General features: G+C 43.4%; 1 protein-coding gene across 1 annotated transcript in view; it reads left to right on the top strand.

Moving 5' to 3' along the window:
* elovl5 (ELOVL fatty acid elongase 5) overlaps positions 1 to 20,793 on the top strand; it is a 108,198-nt gene that overhangs the window by 34,473 nt on the left and 52,932 nt on the right. The window contains exon 2 of the mRNA XM_041188069.1: positions 17,102 to 17,168. Coding sequence (XP_041044003.1) covers positions 17,111 to 17,168 — 58 coding nt within the window. The 5' untranslated portion in view covers positions 17,102 to 17,110. The remainder of the gene's footprint in view (positions 1 to 17,101; positions 17,169 to 20,793) is intronic.

The raw sequence follows: 20,793 nt of genomic DNA, 5'->3' as shown, positions 1-20,793 counted from the left end.
TGAAAGAATGCTGTCTCTTTGGCCTGTGACTCTGAACACGGCTGGTATTCTATCAGTGGTGGGCTCACACCATGTGGGTTTACCTGGTGGGTGCACCTGTGGCCAGGAAGAAGGGTCCCCACTTGGGCAGCCCATGCCCAATAGAGAGACCTGTGGTGGCAAAGTCTGCCCACAGATGAGGAACCCGCCTGACCTTAAAACTGATCCCCCTTCCCCCCTCCCCCCTCCATCCCCATCTCCCATCCCCATCCACTGGGACCTTTCTGACCTGTGCCGCAATGCTGGCTCCAGTGATGATCTTTATCCTTGGGCTTCCTGCAGTACCAGCAGTGGCCACCGCTTCCAGTGGTACTGCTGATGTCTGACCGGCAGCCCTCAGCGGTGGGAAAATACCCCTGAGGACAGCAATAACCCTGATTCCAACCAAGTAAGTGTCTGGTTGGCACTAATCTGGTCGGTGGGCTGCCTGGAATGCCAAGGCGGGGTTGCCACCAGCTCTGCAGCCAGTGGATGGGGCCACTGTTGCGACCATTAAATTTCTCTCATTGAGTAACTTGAATGGGGAAGACTGAGTGCCCGAGTTCCCTAATTCAAACCGTAGATTACCCCTCTGTGGAATGCCCCTGCACATAAGAATGACTTATATTTAATACAATAGAAATATAGAAGGGATATTGTGACAATACTCAAACGGTCAGACAGTATCTGTGGAGAGAGAAACAGTTAATGTTTGAAGTTGATGACCTTTTATCCAAGCTAGAAAAAGTTAAGAGATGTACAATGTTTTAAGCAGGAACACAGGCAGGAAAGATGGGGGAGGGGAGGGAGGTAGGAGAGATAAATGACAAAAGGGATGATGGTTTCAGGCTAAAGGAGATGGTAATGGGATGTGTAAGGAAACAAAAGGTGTGTTGAGAGGAGGGGTAAATGGCAACAGCAGAACCATTAGCAACAGTTGGTGTCTGAAATATGGGAGCAGGGTTAATATTTCAGGTGACCTTTCATCAGAATCTTGGGTCTGAAGGTCATCGATGTGAAACGTTAACCCTTCCTTCCTCTGTCCACAAGTGCTGCCTGACCTCCTGAGTGTTTCCAGCATCTTCTGGGTTTTTTTCACTTTTAGATTTCCAGTGTCCGCAGTAATTTGCCTTAACATAATAGATGTAATTTCTGATGTTTCAACTACTCTTGCAATTTGGGCTGAATGAGTTAGCAGAATAATTATAATATTCTGTGCAATATTACTTATTGAGAAAGCAAAGCTTGCAGAATAGGTGCAGGAAAGCAGGCTCCAGGCTAGGATTAGGTTAGGTTAGGTTAAGGGAGGGGCAGCATCGATCGCCTGCAGTTTACCAGCCAGTGTTCCTCGTAGGACAGGTGTGAGAGACGGTCTTATTTGAGGCCTGTATGCTGGGCCATTCTTCAAATAAGACAGATTGCTGAACTTAGTACTAAAAATTTCCTGTTGGGTTTTGTTTTGGACATCAAACCAAACATTGGCTCAGTACTCTCACTGGCTGAAACTGTACAAAATGAATGGAATAAAAATTATGCAGCTCATGAAAATGGTTTGAACCCTCTGAGGTTATTAGGCTGGTGGTATTCGCTTTGTAGAACTCCGGCCCTGGATCCACCACGTGTGAAAAATCACCCCCAACACATTGTATTCTTTACTGTGTGGTATTCCTAAATGACAGAGCAGGGGAGGAGGATTCTTGAGAGGCCCCCGAGGATTCATAGACTGCCGACCTCAAATTATTGCAGAACTGAATGGTCCTACCTGTGTGCAAGGAAGAGCATGTCCAGATTGTGATGCTTCTTGTGCCACTTTCCCAAATGCAGTTAACGACCAGCCACTGGCAATGACTTGAGAACAGTTCATCTCCTTCTGTGCTTTTGCATGTCTGCCAATAATGGGGTCTAACTTCAGACTGCAGGTATATTTTTCTTCTTATGGCTGATGCATATATAGATCAGCAACAATAATTTTACATTCAGGTGATTAAACCAGATAATTGCATCAAAAATCAAAGAATCATTGAATGATTGCAACACAGAAGGAGGCCATTCAGCCCATTTTGTCCCTGCTGGCTTCTTCAAGAGCAACTCGGCTCGTCCCACTCTGCTGTCTTTTCCCCGTAGCCCTGCAAGTTTTTGCTCTTCAGATAACAATCCAATTTCCTGAATCTGCTTCCATCATAGCAGGCAGTGCATTCTAGATCCTAACCACTCACTGGGTAAAAAAGTTTTTTCTCATGTTGCCTTTGGTTCTTTCGCCATTCAGTGTTCCCTCATTCTCGACTCTTCCACCAATGAGAACAGTTTCTCCCCTCTATTCTGTCCAGAGCCCCCCTCCTCATGAATAGTGGAGTTTATTGCTGTGATGCCGTCTTCATATTTATTATTCAGCCGTTGAGTTGGTATACGTTTCATGGTCTATTCTGGGTGACCACAATTGCACATTGAGCTTTCAATTTTCCATTTGTCCACCAAGTATTTACATCCACCATGATTTGTGCAGATGCAGTTTAGAATTGCCCATGAATTCCATGGAAGATCGAATTAGGGATCTGCTGAGTTAGGTCTTTTGCAAGGTATTTGTGACCTCTTGTGAAAATCATACAGCTTTCCCAGCTCCATCGGGGTTTAAGTTGCATTGGCAAAGGTTACGGATGTGGGTCCAAAGGGCTTGCATGACTTCAAACAGTATTGGACAAAGTTCATGAGTCCCTGATGGATGGGGAGATGGCAGCGACTGATTTATGTAAAACAGACAGTTTGTCAGGTTTTAGAATCGCTCATTGATTGCTGATTCTCTTGTGTTTCCAAGGACATCAAAACCAATCTTAATCAGACTTTGACCAGTGGATCTCAACATCATTAGGAAAATTCCTGAGAGATGTTCGCACCATTTTGTACCTGAGCGCTCTCGTGCAGATGTCACTAATGCTGCTCCATGACAGTGCAGAGGGAAGACAGATCTTGCCACATGATAATGCCCAATTGGTTGTAGCATCCACACTCTACCCAAAATAGATGGCATTGTGTTTTGCAGCGAGGGAAATTAATTTCTTTTCTCATGAAGGATCCTCCATCAGTGGTTGTACAAGGCCAGAAACATGAATTGATTCAACAGGGACTGTGTTCACACACAGCCAACCCTCCGTTCACCACATTGCCCCTTCCTTAACTGTGATCAGGAACTCACTCCCTATTGCATCATCAGCAGCCTGGGGCTTAACTTAACCGGCCATATAAATACTGTGGCTACAAGAGCAAATCAAAGGCTGGGAATCTTGTGGCGAGCAGCTCACCTTCTGGCTCTCCAAAGCCTGTCCATCAAAATCAGGAGTGTGATGGAATACTCTCCACTTGCCTGGATGAGTGCAGCTCCAACAACACTCAAGGAGCTCAGTACCATCCAGGACAAAGCTTGATCAGCATGCTAAACATTCACTCCCTTCACTATTGGCAAAGTGGCAGCAGTGCGTACCATCTGCAAGATGCACAGCAGCAACTCACCAAGACTCCTTCAACAGCATCTTTCAAACCTGTGACTATCACTTAGAAGGACAAGGGTAGCAGATAGACACCACCACCTGGAAGTTCCCCTCCAAGTCACTCACCATCCTGACTTGGAAATATCACCGTTCCTTCACTTTCATTGGATCAAAATCCTGGAACTCCCCTCCTAACAGTACCATGGGTGTACCTACACCACATGGACTGCAGCGGTTCAGGAAGGTGGACTATCACCTTCTCAAAGGCAAATGGGGATGGGCAATAAATGCTGGCCTAGCCAGCAAAGCCCACATCCCGTGAATGAATAAAAAATAAGCCCACTTATACCCATCAAAGTGTTTGTGACTAGGCTGATATGTACTTCAAGTGATTTGTGTGTGAATATATGCATTTGATGGGTACAGCATTGGCTCCCTTCTCCTGGGATTGTACCCTTCCTGTAAAACAAGATAGCACAAAATAATCACAGTGGCATTAGTTATTTTGTTATTATTGTGACAGTACTTTCTATGTTTCACGGAAGGTGGAATCTGGTTAAAGTAAAACTCATGGCCATAGTGAGCATTTCCAATTATGATCAGAAATGCCAGGAGCGTAGCTGTAAGTTTAGCATCCCATGCCCTTGAAGTCCTCCCAGCCTATAACATCCAGAATTGCCTGCTGGAAGGTGGGTCCGAGGTTTTATTTGTTGTGTGTCATCACCAGTCTAACCAAGGTGAGGTCTGTGTTACTCTAAAGAATTGTACAGATTGTTTGAGATGTAATTTTTTCACGAGAAACAAAACCTGAGCAGTAATGTATATATTACCAGGTCCAGTAAAATGGAGCCAATTAAACTGGATAAGAGTACATCTGCATAGTCAGTTCTATCTCTTAAGGCTAGTTTGAGGGTAATTAGTAAAATTAGTTTGAGAATATTAACCTGCTGTAATGGTTGGGGAATATCTTTATTCTCTCCCTCTTATGTTTCCATTTGAGAAAAGTATTGCCTAAATTCAGGTTAACAATATTCTTATGTGTAAGTATTCAGTTAACTGACACTAGATGACTCTTGTAATCTTCTATGTTAAAGACTTCAACTAATGTGAAACAGCTGACACAAACACTCACGTATAAAGATAAGGTCATAAGGTCTTTTATAACTGTACCCATCTAATCCAGTGTCAGGGAATTGATAGTGTTGTTTTTACTTCACTTGGTCCTTTTTTTGAAATTGGACACCCGCTTCCTCATATCTTTCCAAATAAGGCAGCTTGTGGACACTGTGTTGATCTCCCATGTCATGTCCTCCCATGCTGTTGGACTCTGTCTGTGTAGTGGCAGATCGCCTTTCTCCTCTGTGGATGGCTTTTCTCCATTTTTTCATGCTGTCTGTAATATGCTGAAGGACCTCGACAGTAAAACACCCACTTTAGTGCTCCAGATGGCGTGCTTGGCAGTTGGACTTATGTACTGAGCATTATTTTTACTCTATGTGTTAATTAAAGGGCTTAACAGGTGATTTCAACACCATTATTGCAGGTCTTTTTCCTAATTAGTTGCTTAGCAACACATTACACGCCCTAGCTGTAAGAAAATATTCCCTCTTGTTGGGATTTCGAAAACCATATTTAAACTCTTACCTTGTTCTCTCCATGACTTACACCACCCTGAACCAAACTGATATTGGACTTAATTAGCTTTATCTTATTCTGCATCCTTATTGAATCTCTCAATGCAGTAGCTGTTGTCTTGCTTTATACTGTTGACTTAATCTTGTCTCAGGTGTTTTGGCTGTTGTGATCTTGTACTTAAATTTGTTATCGTTGGAATATTGCTTTCCAGCCCTTTGTAGTGTGATGTGATCTCTTTATTTATTTTTTGGTTGGGATTTTTCTCATGCCTATTGTAGCTAGCTATTGCTATGTAAGGCACAATTACAGAAGCATTTAAAAAAAAATACTAATTTATAGATAAGGAAGAAAGAAGGATGGACATTTTTCCCAAAGGACCATAGAGCTGTAAGATAAATTACCAGGGAAGTTCACTAAAATAGATAATATATATAACGATTCAAACCACCATGTTTTGTAAAGTATGTCAAAGTACAGAAAAAAGATTTGAATTGAAAGGATAAACCTATCAAGACATGCTGGGGCTGTTTTCTCTAGAACAGAGAAAGGTGGGAATGGTAACCCAATACAGGTCTTTAAAGTTATGGAGAGGCTGTATAGTGTATATGTAGAGAAAATGTTTCCATTTGTAAGGGAGTCCAAACTATGGCTCATGAAAATAAGATGGAGCCAGATTTTGTGCACGGAGGTGGGTAGCTCAAGTTGGGAAATTTTTTGACTTGCCAGATCTATCTTGGTAAAAAGGGATCTGAATCATGAGATTTTTCCTCTGGTAGTTGGGGGTGGGGGGGAGGGGGTGGGGGAGGATAGGGGGTGCATGGCTCTTCATACCCTCTATGCCAACTCATACCTACACCGACCCATCCCCCCATGGCCCCTCATACTGCCCCGCCAATGCTCACGCAACATGGGGAGACCTCAGGAACCATATGTTGATGAAAATATTAAACTTCTAAAAATCTAATGCAGCTCTCACTACACAAACCTGAGAGTGAAAAGAACTCCAATTTGTGAAAGCACCAAAGCTTTTAAATCTCATGTGTTTAATCGCTTCTAAAAACAAACTTCTGTTTATACCCCTAATCCTTTAATAGCCTCTTTAATCTGTAAATCAAACTGTGAACTCAGAACCCACTTATTTATTTAATTAATTAGTTAATTATTTAATAACTAAGTGAAATGGAATGTCAGTCCTATTTTGGGTGATGGTACACTAAAGAACAGGGCCAGATCCTTTTCGATGTTTGAGTGATGTTACTCAGCTGACAAAGTTAAAGCCATTCCCTAGTGGGAGATGTAAGCTGAACATATAGTAGAGGAACTCGGTTTGTATTGCTCATGTTCTCTGTGAGAGTTCAGGTGCATAACAAAGAACAAAGAAAAGTACAGCACAAGAACAGGCCCTTCAGCCCTCCAAGCCTGCACCAATCATATTGCCTGTCAAACTAAAACAGTTTGCACTTCCGGGGTATGTATCCCTCCATTCCCATCCTATTCATGTATTTGTCAAGCTGCCTCTTAAACACCACTATCGTACCTGCTTCCACCACATTCTCTGGCAGTGAATTCCAGACACTCACTACCCTCTGCGTAAAAAACTTGCCCCCCACATCTCCTCTAAAGTTTTCTCCTCTCACCTTAAACTTATGTTCCCTAGTAACTGACTCTTCCACTCTGGGAAAAAACTTCTGACTATCTACTCTGTCCATGCCACTCATAATTTTGTAAACTTCTATCAAGTCGCCCCTCAATCTCTGTCGCTCTAGTGAGAACAATCCGAGTTTCTCCAACCTCTCCTCATAGCTAATAACCTCCAGACCAGGCAGCATCCTGGTAAACCTCCTCTGCACCCTCTCCAACGCCTCCATATCCTTCTGGTAATGTGGCGACCAGAATTGCACCTAATATTCCAAGTGTGGCCTAACCAAGGTTCTATACAGCTGCAGCATGACTTCCCAGCTTTTATACTCAATACCCCTGCCGATGTAGGCAAGCATGCCATATGCCTTCCTGACTACCTTATCCACCTGCGTTGCCACTTTCAGTGACCTGTGGACCTGTACACCCAGATCCCTCTGCCCGTCGATGCACCTAAGGGTTTTGCCATTTACTGTATAATTCCCACCTGTATTAAACCTTCCAAAATGCGTTACCTCGCATTTGTCCGGAATAAACCCCATCTGCCATTTCTCCGCCCAAGTTTCTAACTGATCTATATCCCGTTGTATCCTTTGACAATCCTCTTCACTATCTGCAACTCTTCCAACCTTAGTGTCGTCTGCAAATGTACTAATTAGCCCAGTTACATTTTCCTCCAAATCGTTTACATATACTACAAACAGCAAAGGTCCCAGCACTGATCCCTGCGGAACTCCACTAGTCACAGCTCTCCATTCAGAAAAGTACTCTTCCATTGCTACCCTCTGTCTTCTATGACCAAGCCAATTCTGTATCCATCTTGCCAGCTCACCTCTGATCCTGTGCAACTTTACCTTCTGTACCAGTCTGCCATGAGGGACCTTGTCAAAGGCCTTACTGAAATCCATGTAGATAACATCCACTGCCCTTCCATTGTCGATCATGTTTGTCATGTCCTTGAAAAATATGATCAAGTTAGTGAGACACGACCTCCCCTTCACAAAACCATGCTGCCTCTCACTAATATGCCCATTTGCTTCCAAATGGTAGTAAATCCTGACACGAAGAATCTTCTCCAATAATTTCCCTACCACTAACGGAAGGCTCACCGGCCTGTAATTTCCAGGATTATCCCTGCTACCTTTCTTAAACAAAGGAACAACATTGGCCATTCTCCAGTCTTCTGGGACCTCACCCATAGCCATTGAGGATACAAAGATTTCTGTCAAGGCCCCAGCTGTCTCCTCCCTTGCCTCCCTCTGCACTCTGGGGTAGATCCCATCTGGCCCTGGGGACTTATCCACCTTAATATTCTTCAGTGTAACACCTCTTTTTTTATCTCAACATGATCCAGGCTATCTACACACTCTTCCCCAGACAAATTGACCGTTAAGTCCTACTCTTTGGTGAATACTGATGAAAAGTATTCATTTAGTATCTCTCCCATTTCTTCTGGCTCCACACACAGATTCCCACCTCTGTCCCTGTGTGGGCCTACCCTTTCCCTGGCTACCCTCTTGCTTTTTACATATGTATAAAAGGCCTTGGGATGTTCCTTAATCCTGGTTGCCAATGACCTTTCATGGCCCCTTTTAGCCCTCCTGACTCCTTGCTTCAGTTTCTTCCTACTTTCTTTATATTCTCCATGGGCTTCATCTGTTCCCAGCATTCTAGCCCTTACAAATGCTTCCCTTTTCTTTTTGACTAATCCCACAATATCCTTCGTTATCCAAGGTTCCTGAAAAGTGCCATATTTATCCCTCATCCTAGCAGGAACATGCCGGTCCTGAATTCTTATCAACTATAATCAAGCACAGTAGGAACCTACTGTTCATTCAGTTCCCCTAAACATTGGAGCTCAGAATTGGAATGAAATGCAGTTATAGGAAAAAACCCACATTGCCCTGTTGATTTCCCAGCTACAACTGAAAGAGTTTTTATTTGCCCATAAAATATATATTCATACAAACCTACTTATGTGTGAACACTCAAAATAGGAACAGGAGTAGGCCATTTGGCCCCTCGAGGCTGCTCCGCCATTCAATAAGATCATGGCCGATCTGATTGAAACCTCAACCCCACGTTCCTGCCTACCCCCAATAACCTTTCACCCCTTTGTTAATCAAGAATCTATCTAGCTCTGCCCGAATAATATTCAAAGACTCTTTTTCTACCGCCATTTCAGGAAGAGAGTTCCAAAGACTCACAAACCTCTCAGAGAAAAGATTTCTCCTCATCTCTGCCTTAAATGAGTGACCCCTTATTTTTAAACAGTGACCCCAGCATTTATAATCCCAGTTGGTATTTCGAAGTGCAATTGTAAGTGAATAAAAGCAAAATACTGTGGATGCTGGAGATCTGAAATAAAAGCAGGAAGTGCTGGAAAAACTCCGCAGGTCTGGCGGCATCTGTGGAGAGAGAAACGGAATTAACCTTTCGAGTCCAATGTGACTCTTCTTCGGAACTGAAGAGAGGTAGAAATGTAACTGGTTTCCTGCTGTTGCAAAGGGGAGGAGGGTTAGGTGGAGCAAAAGGGAAGGTCAGGCATAGGTTAAAGGATGGGGAAAGATTAAATGTCAAAGATGTTATGGAACAAAAGGTAAAGCGAGTGATAATGGTTTTACTTACGAACATGCAAACATAAAAATTAGGAGCCACTCAGTCCCTCGAGCCTGCTCTGCCATTCAATAAGATCTTGGCTGATCTAGTTTTAACCTCAACTCCACATTCCTGCGTACCCCTGAGAAGTTTTCACCCCCTTGCTTATCAAGAATCTATCTACTTCTGCCTTAAAGATATTCATAGACTCTGCCTCAGCCGCCTTTTGAGGAAGAGAGTTCCAAATTCTCACAACTCTCTGAGAGAATATTTTTTTCCTCATTTCTGCCTTAAATGGACAACCCCTTATTTTTAAACAGTAACCCCGAGTTCTAGATACCACAGCAAGAGGAATATCCTTTCCACATCCACCTTGCCAAGTCCCCTCAGGATCTTATAGGTTTCAATCATGCAGGAGTAGTAAAGGAACAAAAGCATTGGTCCAGAGTAGGTGTTAAAAGCAGAATAAAGATCAGCACTGTCTGAAAGCAAAACATGAGACTGGCACTAGGAGAAAAAAAACAAAATGGAGGGCAGAGTTCATGGTCTGAAGTTGTTGAACTAAATGTTACATCCGGAAGGCTGTAAAGTGCCTAATCAGAAGATAAAGTGCTGTTTCTCCAGCTTGTGATGAGCTTCACTGGAATATTGCAGCAGGCCAAGGACAGAAATGTGAGCGTGAGAACAAGACGGTGAATTGAAAAGGTAAGCTACAGGAAGGTCAGGATCATTACAGAAGGAAAAAACAGTTCCGACCTGTCCTCTAATTTCCCAGTTTTTACTGCTTTTTTCCTTCTGAGTTGCCTGCGGACGGAACTGAGGTGTTCTGCAAAGCGGCCACCCATTCTGCGTTTGGTCTCCCCAGTGTAGAGGAGACCGTATAACCTGCAGCAAATAGAGTATACTAAATTGAAAGAAGTGCAAGGAAATTGCTGCTTCGCCTGGAAGGAGTGTTTGGGGCCTTGGACAGTGAGGTGGGAGGAGGTAAAGGGGCAGGTATAACACCTCCTGCAGTTGTAAGTGAGTTGGGAGAGAGTTTTCTTTCCCGTGGGGCGGACAGAGAAGGAAGAGGTTATGAGCGTAGATGGATACAGGAAGTGATCAGAGATGGCCTTATCTGTGATTGATATGATCCTGAGAGTCTGTAACATTGGGGAGAATATTTAGCTTGGCAGGTGGGTGCGCGCCCGACCCGACCAAGCGTAAAATGATGCGTGATGACGTCGGGTGAGCATCCCGACATCATTGCTCACTCGCACGATATTTTGGTCAGTGGGCGCACACCGGAGTTGGCAGCACGCCCGCCAACAATTAAAAGGCCTATTAAGGCTATTAAAGTCATAATTGAAAGAAATTTAGTGCTGCCCCACCAACCTTACAGTTGGCAGGCGGATGCAAAGGTCAAGCGGTCTTTGTATTTTTTAGGAAACCTCATCCACAGTCGGGGTGAGGTTTCCAACAATGATTAATAATGAAATAAAATATTTTAAATTCCACTTATAACATGTCCCTGCTTATGTGACAGAGTCACATGAGGGGACATGTTTCACAACATTTAAAAAATTTTTATTTTGAAAACTTCTTCTCCGTGAGGCAGCTCTGTGCCTCAGGGAGCTTTTCCAGCGCGCACCCACGCGCATGTGCAAAGTTCGCACTCGCCCTCCTCCCCAACCCCCACACAGGCAGCGCTGCTGATCATGTTGCGCGCTGGGTCGGGCCTTAATTGGCCCGCCAGTGTGAAATCGCGGTCCGGTCCCGATCGCAGGCGGCAGGCGGCCTCCTGACCAGCCCCGTCAAGCCCGCCCGATGAGGGAAAAATTCTCCCCATTGTGTTCTATCATTCAGCAAATTGAGATTTTTCCTTGTTTGAAGCCTACTCAAGAAATATTTTGAAATCGATAAAAGAAGCCTTTATTTCTCCTAAATGTTCATTTGATTGTTTTAACAATCAATACACACAGAGCTACTGCAGTGCCAAGTTAAAGTGGGCATTAAAAGGACCAAAATAGAATTTAAAAAGATAATCCTCAGATTCATTTCCTTTCCTGCTCATTTTCTTTCTGATTTTTCTCATTTGGAAAGTGCTCAGTTGGTGATAGGCTGCAAATTCCAGCTGGTGAATGACATTCCACGTTTTAAAGGAGGTGTTAAACCTTTTTAAAATAAACGTGCTAATGCCAACATCGACATAGGAGACAGGGCAGTATTATATGGACATGCCTTCAGCAGGAATTGCTAGGTTCATGCACCTTCTGAATTAAACAAAATCTGAACTGTTGATTTCATTATTTCACAAAAGTCAGGCCAGTGACTCATTTCGAATAGTGGCGGGGGGCTAGGGGGGGCATGTTGAATATGATTAACTGTTGAATAGCAAGAGAGTGTTCATCCCTTCCTGAGATAGATTACCTTGCTTCCATGTGACATTTTATTTAATGATCCAGCTGAGAACTAAAGGAGTGTGTGCAGCAGATGTATTTGAGTCACTGTTAGCCCTGCAGCTTGAACCCACTTAATGTCTTGGAAGCAGAGTACTGATCTGTTTGCCCCACTGGACTGCAGCCATTGTTGTCATTTTGGTTTCATTTCCCTGTATATAGGAATCATTTAATAGTGCTTTTTATTATAACAGGAAGGTATATTGTTGCCTTTACCGCATGAATCCTAGCAGAGTGGACCATACGTCTGTCAGAGAATGCGCACAGCTTTGATCCCATTGAAATCAGTGAGTGAAAATTGGGCAGTTTGTATAATGAGTGGCTGATTCATTCTACCAAATTACTGCCTTGAAGGTGAACATGTGCCCCAGAAGTTGGTAGAAACTGGCAATTAGCATAGGAAAGAGAAAGTTTAAAGGCTCCCATCTATGTACATCTCTTTCAAATGCTGAGCAACTGAATTGTATTTTCTGATTTTATTTGATGTTCCCACATTCACTGTTTTCTTTTTATGTTCACACATTATTTGCTTTTCATTTTATTTGGGGAAAATCATAGTTATAGTTAAGAGGTCTTCTACTCACAGATTGTTGTAGTTCTTTCTTCTGTTACCATCTGATTCCACTGTGCAAACAAACAAGGCTGGATTTTAATAGTTGTCATATTCCCCCCTGCCCTAAAACTAAAGACTAAAAAGTCAGTCAGAACCTGACCCACCAGAAAGCAGCTGCCCCATAGCTGTTTTAAGCTTGAAGGGGCATTAATTGCCTCAGGGTGAAACTTTCATCCCGCCCCACCCCCCGCCCCAATCCAATTGGCTGGTGGCTCTGTAGTCCCAGCAGCACTAGGTTCAAGTGGTGGCCACGGCTGGGACTGCAGACAGAACCCAAAGTAGTGTGGGTTATGGAAACCAGACTGAAGGTCAGTCAGGGGTATCGGCAGGGCTTGGCTGGCAGACCCCAGCGAGGGGGTTGGGGGGCTGCGAGGCTGGGGGTGTAGGTTTAAAATTTGGCGGGGGTTGGGGGGGGTGGGGGGCGGTGGGGGGTGGCTGTGGGGGGCTATGACCTTTAGAAGGTGCTTCCGATGGGCACAGGGGACCCCCAAAAGGAGGTGTACCCTCCTGCCCGACACCAGATCTCACAGTAAAAGCTGCTGGGCTACCCACCTGGCGTGAGCCTCCACCTGCCACAGGTAACTTAGCAGCAGAAGTGGAATGGGGCACCTAAATGGTTATTTATTAGTCATTTAAGGGCCTCAATGAGCCCAAGAGCACACAGGCTGTCTGAAACCAAGCCTACCCCGTTAAATGGGAGATAGACTGGGGGCAGGTGGGCTACATTTTAGAAATTCAAGCCCATATCTTTGTGATTGTAACTGTTGAATGGTTCTGTGATTAAATACCAGGAATCCCTCAAATTCACACTGTATAAAGGATGTTCTGTCCAGGTTGTAAACACACCTGAAGGACAGTTTGTTAACCATGTGCGCATGCACGCGAGCGAGTGCTCTATAATCTCCCTGAGGCACGGAGCTGCCTGAGGGAGATGAAGAGATATTTAAAAAAATTAAAAAATAAAATATAATGAAACATGTCCCCTCATGTGGTGCTGTCACGTGAGCAGGGACATGTTATTAATGATAAATTAGTTTTTGTTCTATTTTCATTTGCTTTTGGACATCTCATCCCGCCCATGGATGAGGTTTCCAAAAATATGCAAAGGCTGCTTGGCCTTTTCTCCTGCCCTCCAACCGTTAGGTTGGACAGGCAGTGAAAAATTTAATTTAATTGATAACTTAATGGCCTTTTTATTGTCAGCGAGCGCACTGCTGGCTCCGGTGCGCCCATCGACCGAACTATCACGCGCCTGCGTGTTGATGTCAGCATGCTTGGCCAAAGTCCACGTGCGTCATTTCACACTCGAGTAGGTTGGGCACGCCAAGTGAAAATTTCTGCCCCAAGTGTCTACTGCATGTTTTAATTTAAAAAAACACTAATTCATAAAAATCCATTTACTACATTTACATTCCTTCAACTACATTATCCCTTACAACAGCAAACATTTCATTTAATTGGATAATCCTTTATAAAAACAAGCATTGGAATTCATAGCCCCACTTCAAAGAGTCCATAACCACTTGGAGCTATCAATCAAACTGTGAAATGGCAGGCACTCTACCATGATAATGGAGAGTTGTGACATTAGTCATGCACCACTTATCAAGTAATGGAAGCCCTAAGGCTTATGTCAACAGACAGAGTGAAATAGCAAGTAATAATTTTTCTTAACACTCCAGACAGTTTTTTTTCAGAGTTGAAGGGCAAGAGTTTTAGATGCCTTGACAGCTTGACAGCTTCCTTTGACAGTTCAACTTGACACTTCTGACAGTTGTTTTGACAGTTCCAATGAGCTTCACAGTTCCAATGAGTTAAGCACTTTTTACGCACCTTCATGCCCAATTTTAGAAATCCCAAAGGGTGCCTGACCTCCCCTAATGGTCACCTGATCTCTTCCAAAGGAGGCCCTGAGACCATACCCAAAGGGGTACCTTACATCTCCAAAAGGGTATCCTGGCCATTCAGATGAATCCACAAAGTTCAGATCTGCTGCTATCAGATCTGTTCCGCACACATGGGTTTCAGACAGCCCTCACACCAAAACCTCACGAGTGAATTGAGCTCCTGATTTCTATGGGCAGCTGCCTCCATGAAATGTGCTTGCGGGAATCCTGACCCAGGCTCATTCCTGTCCTCATGAAGATGGTAGCCGCTGTGTTCAGAGGCAGGACTTCCAGATTTGGGCCTCTTCCACCATTTTTGACATAACAGAGAGCTTCTCCAATGTGGCAAAAATCCAGGCCTTGGATCTCAAAGGAGTTTAAACACCAGCTGATTGATGCCATTCTGCCATTGCATAGATGATTGATGTGGCCATGTTTGAAATATTAAAGGTGCTTCCATGATGCAGCAGGTCCCGGCTCCCTGTAGTGTACACACAAAGCAGGACTTGCAGATCACCGATGTGGTAGCCTGTGAATTCCTATCCATTACTTTTAGAGAGGAAAAGTTATTCGTTGAGCAGCCACAATTTACTGAGATACACACCCTTGAAGAGCTGCTCCCCACTGGATGCACTGGATAATGATATCATCCCTGTTGTGTGCCACACCAAATTGGATAGTCCCCAAAAACAGGTGTGGGGACCATGTTGTGCGATTAGCCTGTACCCATTCGACGTAATTCAGCCAACACGCCAGCTTGGTGCTGCCCGCTCAGTTCAGGTGATTGCTGTGCGCAATAGGTGCTCACCCTGTTGTTCGTTGGCTGCACGTACCAGCAGGGGGTCTGAGAATCATGACTTGCTGGCACCGCTTAAAACTAACCCGCACCACTTAGTGCTGATCTGCACTTCCTAAAAAAGAGAGGTGCATTGTGGCTGGAGCAGGAGCCGGCCTTGGTACAGGAAGGGAGTCTGACCTGGCAAACAGTGAGAAGTGTCATAACATGGGAGGGAGCGGCCTCCAAGGTTATCGGAGGCTGCTCTGGAGATCTTGTTGGAGGAGGTGGGAAGGGGGAGAGATGTCTTGTATGTGTAGCGGGCCAGGAGGACCTCCAGACACATGGTCAAAAGGAATGGAGCAGATAGCTGGGTAGGTCAATGCCAAGAGTCATGCTGTAAAGACCAGGGTGGAGAACCACGCACACGAGGTCAAGGTCAGCGAATGCATTTTTAAATGCCATTTGCCACAAACTGCTCCAGGAGCCTCAGACACTGCTCAAGTCATCACGCTGTCATCATTCACCAACCAACAATCTCTATCAATCTGAACCCATAAATAATGTTCATAATGCTTCACCTCAGCCTCATACACATAAGACTGCTGCAAACCGCACACCTACGTCTGAAAGCTTGCACAAGCACAGTCAGCTCTTCAGCCATGAAAGCTGCAGCAGCCAAACAGGTTGCACAGCCTTCACAAATACACTTCCTTCTCTCCTGCAGGACAAGATGGCAGACAGTTAGACCCAGCAGGAGCTAACCAGAGTGAGGGGGAGCAGGCACCCCTGCACGTCCTCACCCCCACATGGAGAAGACAGTACTGGCCATTATCGGGATACCCATTGCCGAAGCTTCAGCCAGAAGGGAGGCTGAAAGCATCAAATATGACTGTAATCCTCCTTCTTACCACCCCACGCGCCACCTCATCACACACCTTCCTCTGATTTACAAGCTGCAGCTGCTGTTTTATGCGTGTAGGCTTAGGCTGTCCACCCCTGTGAAATTCTTCAAGGGAGTTGTCTGTGTCTGTGGATTTTTCGTAGCGCTGTTGGGAATTTCAGTTGTGATCAGCCGATTTGTACCTGTAAATTTGGCGATGTTGATTGAACAATTGGCTAGAGAATCAGCAGCAGCTTATACCAGAGGGGAATGGAGAATGTTGGTATTCGAAAGACCACCTTCAAACTCACTATTTGTGTGTAAACTTAACCCATCTTGGGAAATCTAGGCTCCTCGCTTTATACTTAGGGGGGATAATAGCCACATAGCACTGCATGACAAATCACTTCATTGGGTCTCGAGTGGGCAAAGACCTTCTGAAATGCAAAGAGAGATGGTTTGGGTAGCACTGGGTCTCTACTGCATCAGAAGTGTTGCCAGGATTTCCTGTCAGGCAGAGGTGGGCAGCTGTGAGTGTCTGCCTATGTGCAGCTTGGCGTGATTAATGGAGGTGGGACTGCTGGGATAGTGTCATCTGCTGAATTCTCATTTATGAATTGTACATCAAGAGTGTTTAATGAGATGCAGGTGAAGGGCATTAATTAGGGTTTCACTTGAGTACGTATAGAGATATGCTCACTGAAACTGTGTGTGGTTGAGGTAGGAGTTATATGCTTGTAATGTTTGACTCTGTAAATAAATATAGTAAAGACTGAGTAAAGATTGGCTCTGTATCATCCTTCACTAGCTAACTTTCTGGATTAGAACGTCATCAATCCAATCTTCAGTGAAGCACCTTCCTTAGGCATGAGTGGGTCCTCAGAATGTTCCAGGCTTAAATAAAACAGAAATGCTGGAAATACTCAGGAGGTCTGGCAGCATCTGTGGAGAGAGAAACATTAATGTTTCAGATTGTGACCTTTCATCGTGAATATAATTTCTTGCAACATGCACGGTTTAGATATGATGTAGAAAATGATGAATTATATTGAATGTACTGACTAACATTGAAACACCACCAAATTGTCATTTGTTGCTTTCTATTTACTATACATTTTTTGCTTAATTACCATAGATTTTAAAAATGGAAGCTGTGGACCAGACGCTAAATTACTATTTTGTTTCATGGTTTGGACCAAGAGGTAAGTAGGCATCTTGATACACTGCATATATAGGCTATTTTATCATGCAAGTGTTTCAGCAGGAATGTGATTAATATTTTACTGTACATTACAAGATGTAAAACATCATTGTGTGAACATTAATCCAGTTGGTGACACAATTGGTGACAGTAATGTGCATCTTATTATGAGTGCAGTTATTTTAATTGGCCAAGGCATTTAACCATATTCAATTTGAAACTCAAATAATTACCAACAGTAGCTGAGAAGAACTATGCTGAGCATACTAATCAGCATGACCCTTGGGAGTTTTAAGTAAGATGAGAAATTACAAGCAAGTTTGCTTTTTAAGATGGACAACATTTCTGTCTTGTAATTGACCAATTTATTTAAAATTGTTTTGCACATGCTGTTTATTTGCAGATAACAGTGCTAACTGCCCATGGCACTTTTGGAGGCATCGTCAATGGAAGTGACCTCTCATTAACCCCAGAATGAAATGGCTTACAAGCCATAGTGCCATAGGTTACTGTCATGCCATTCACCTCAGGGTGACCTGCAGATGCCTTTACGGTCATCTGAATGGCAATATTTCAGGGTGCAAAGGCAGCTTGTGGGGGGTGGTGTGGGGGGTGGGTGGTGTGTGTGTGTTGGCAGTTGGCGTTGGAGGTGGTGTGTGAGGAGACAGTGGCATTGTGGTAATGCCACTGGACTGGTAATCTAGAGTCCCAGTCTAATACTCTGGGGACATGGGTTCAAATCCCACCATGGCAGTGGGTGGAATTTAAATTCAATTACTAAAATCTGGAATATAAAGCTGGTCGCAGTAATGGTTGACCCTGAAACTATCATTGATTGTCATAAAAGTCCATCTGGTTCTTTAATGCCCTTTAAGGAAGGAAACCTGCCTTCCTTACTTGGTTTGGCTGCCATGTGACTCCAAATCTACAGCAATGTGTTAAACTGTTAAATGGCCACGCAAGCTGCTCAGTTCAAGGGCAATTAGGGATGGGAAACAAATGCTGGTCTTGCCACTGACGTCTACATCCTATCAGAGTTAAAAAAAACAAATGGGCGCTGCTGCATTTGCATAAGTGTTCAACAAGAGGGTTGAGCTATATCCAGCAGTGCTGTAAAACATTCTGCAGTGTACTTGCACCACTGTGCAGCTGCTGGATTCCCATGCTGTACATCCTCCACCTGATTATGAGGCTAAATACTCCCTCTTAAGAATCATGAGATTGTGACAGGAGAAGGCACTGAGGAGTTCTTGCTACCCTCGCTTTCCATACAAGGAATGTTTCGAGGAGCTTACTCTCTGTAGACTTCATTGGCTCTCCATTCCAGTGGAGCTTCTTAACAATGAACTGCCACCTCTTTCTCCAGCACAATAGAATCATGATATAAGGAAATAATTTTGCTTACCTTGGCTATAGGCAGAAGGTTACCACCATGCTATATTAAGACAGTCTTTGAACATCAAACAAGAATGTGTTGAGTTTATGTATAAGAAAAAGCAAATGATTTTGGAATAAGGACAAGTGCTTGATGAGGCATATGTGTGATATTTTACTGCCCTATGTATTAGATGATGAACAATAATGGCAGCTAAGAATGTAATGAAAAAACTGATAGAGGATTTTTTGATAAATGACCACAACTGTCATCAGTATCAGATGTTGGGTCTATGTTCCGCAGGTTGGATTGTCAAAGCTGCGTTTTCCTCTGCCCATGTTACTTTTCTTTTCTGGCACCCTGTATCTTCCGTTTTGTTGTGTAATTAAATGCACCCTTTTTCTGTTGCAACATACCAGGTTGTTCATACAATTTCAACAATCCTCAGCTTACTTCTGAAGCCATTCTTTTTGTCTTTACTTCAGCAAAATCTTACCGACTATTTTAATTGCCCCCATGTGGTAGGAATTTCAGTCGTGCAGTCTTAAAAATAAATGTTGTAATTTGAAGATTTGTTCTACAAGATGTTTTAGAGCCATTACAGAGCATATAGCTCTCGGTCATGTGTTTTGTATTTCATTTTCTGTTGTTTACCACATTTGTCAAGTGGAAAAAATGTCATGTGCACTGATCAGGTGCTGTCTTATGGTTATCTTATTTTCCTACCGACCGAAACAAATTTCCACCAAGAGAGTCTTTAGTTTCCTCATTGTGAATGATACAGTTGAGAATGCTGATCAGATTCTTTAAAGCTGAAGTTGTCTAAACTTTGCCCAAATTGCCTATTTGCCTCACTGGATTAAATTTTCCAGCTTCTTATCAAACCCTTGTCTGCGGATGGGCTTTTATTAATTTGGTAGACTTTCTGTGCATATTCATGTGCAAATTCACCAAGAGAATTTAAAGAAGCATCGAACTTTCAACATGCAAGGTTTGTAAACCACAGAATTGTTACAGCGCAGGAGACCATTCAGCCCATCGTGTCTGCACCGGCTCTCCAAATTAATTCACTTTGTGCTGTTCACCTAACTTCTCCCCATAATCCTGCATATTTTTCCTTTTCAGATAGCAGTCTGATTCCCTTTTAAATGCTTCAATTGAACCTGCCCCCACCACACTCTCAGGCAGTGCATTCCAAACCTTAACCAATTGCTGCGTGAAGAAGTTTTTCCTCATGTTTCTTTTGCAAATTATTTTACATATGCGCCCCCTTGTTCTTGATCCCTTCATGAGTCGGGACAGTTTCTCCCTTTCCACTCTGTCCAGACTCCTTAACACTGTTAAATCATGGAGAAAGTATAAAGGACTATTTTTCATTAATATTTTACATGATAGCATATTTTCGCGACCCATTATTGTGTTTTGATTGTCCATTTTCGTTTCTCAGACTCTGCTTTGATTTTTCCTGTTTTTACGTTTCCTTTAATTTTTAACTCTGCTCCTATTGCCTTTTGCCCTGCTCTCATTCTTCTTTATGCCCTAAAAAAGGCAATTATAAGTCACCTGTTTATAATGATTAATGCCAGTCCCACCAGGAAATGTTTAGATAAGAGAGTTGGAGCTACAGTCAGGGAGTCCATCTTAATCAAAACCACTTAAAGCCTCAGAAAGCTTCATCCGATTGTGCGATTTTGAGTTCTTGGAGGAGAGTTAAAATACGTTTTCCAATTCAGTGGACGCCGGATGAAAATCCATTACTGTAAACAAGATTATGCTAATTTGGCTGCTTAATCTAACAGAATTATGATAATTTGAGAGCAAGAGAATGGCATTTAAATAATGCATTCTCTATATATCATGATAGCTACTGGTGCACTGCATATATTGCGACACCCATTGCTTTCCACTTAACGATTGCTTTCTTCAAGTGTTAAAGCAATAAATGAAGTGGATTGCCAATGTTGCTTACATGTGCAATTGATACTGCTTCTCTGGTTGGCATTCCTGTCCAGTTGTTTGTATAGTATTTATTTTTATTTATTCGTTCATGGGATGCAGGCGTCACTGGCAAGGCCAGCATTTGTTGCCCATCTCTAATTGCCCTTGAACTGAGAAGACCATTTCAGAGGGCAGTTAAGAGACAAGCACATTGCTGTGGGCATAGAGTCACATGTAGGCCAGAAGGTTTCCTCCCCTAAAGGGGATTGGTGAATCAAATGGGCTTTTACAACAATTGGTGATAGTTTCATGG

The sequence above is a fragment of the Carcharodon carcharias genome, chromosome 5, assembly GCF_017639515.1.
Source record: "Carcharodon carcharias isolate sCarCar2 chromosome 5, sCarCar2.pri, whole genome shotgun sequence".
NCBI lineage: Eukaryota > Metazoa > Chordata > Chondrichthyes > Lamniformes > Lamnidae > Carcharodon > Carcharodon carcharias.
Note: the sequence above shows the minus strand (reverse complement) of the source record. Positions and strands in the feature narration are given on the sequence as shown.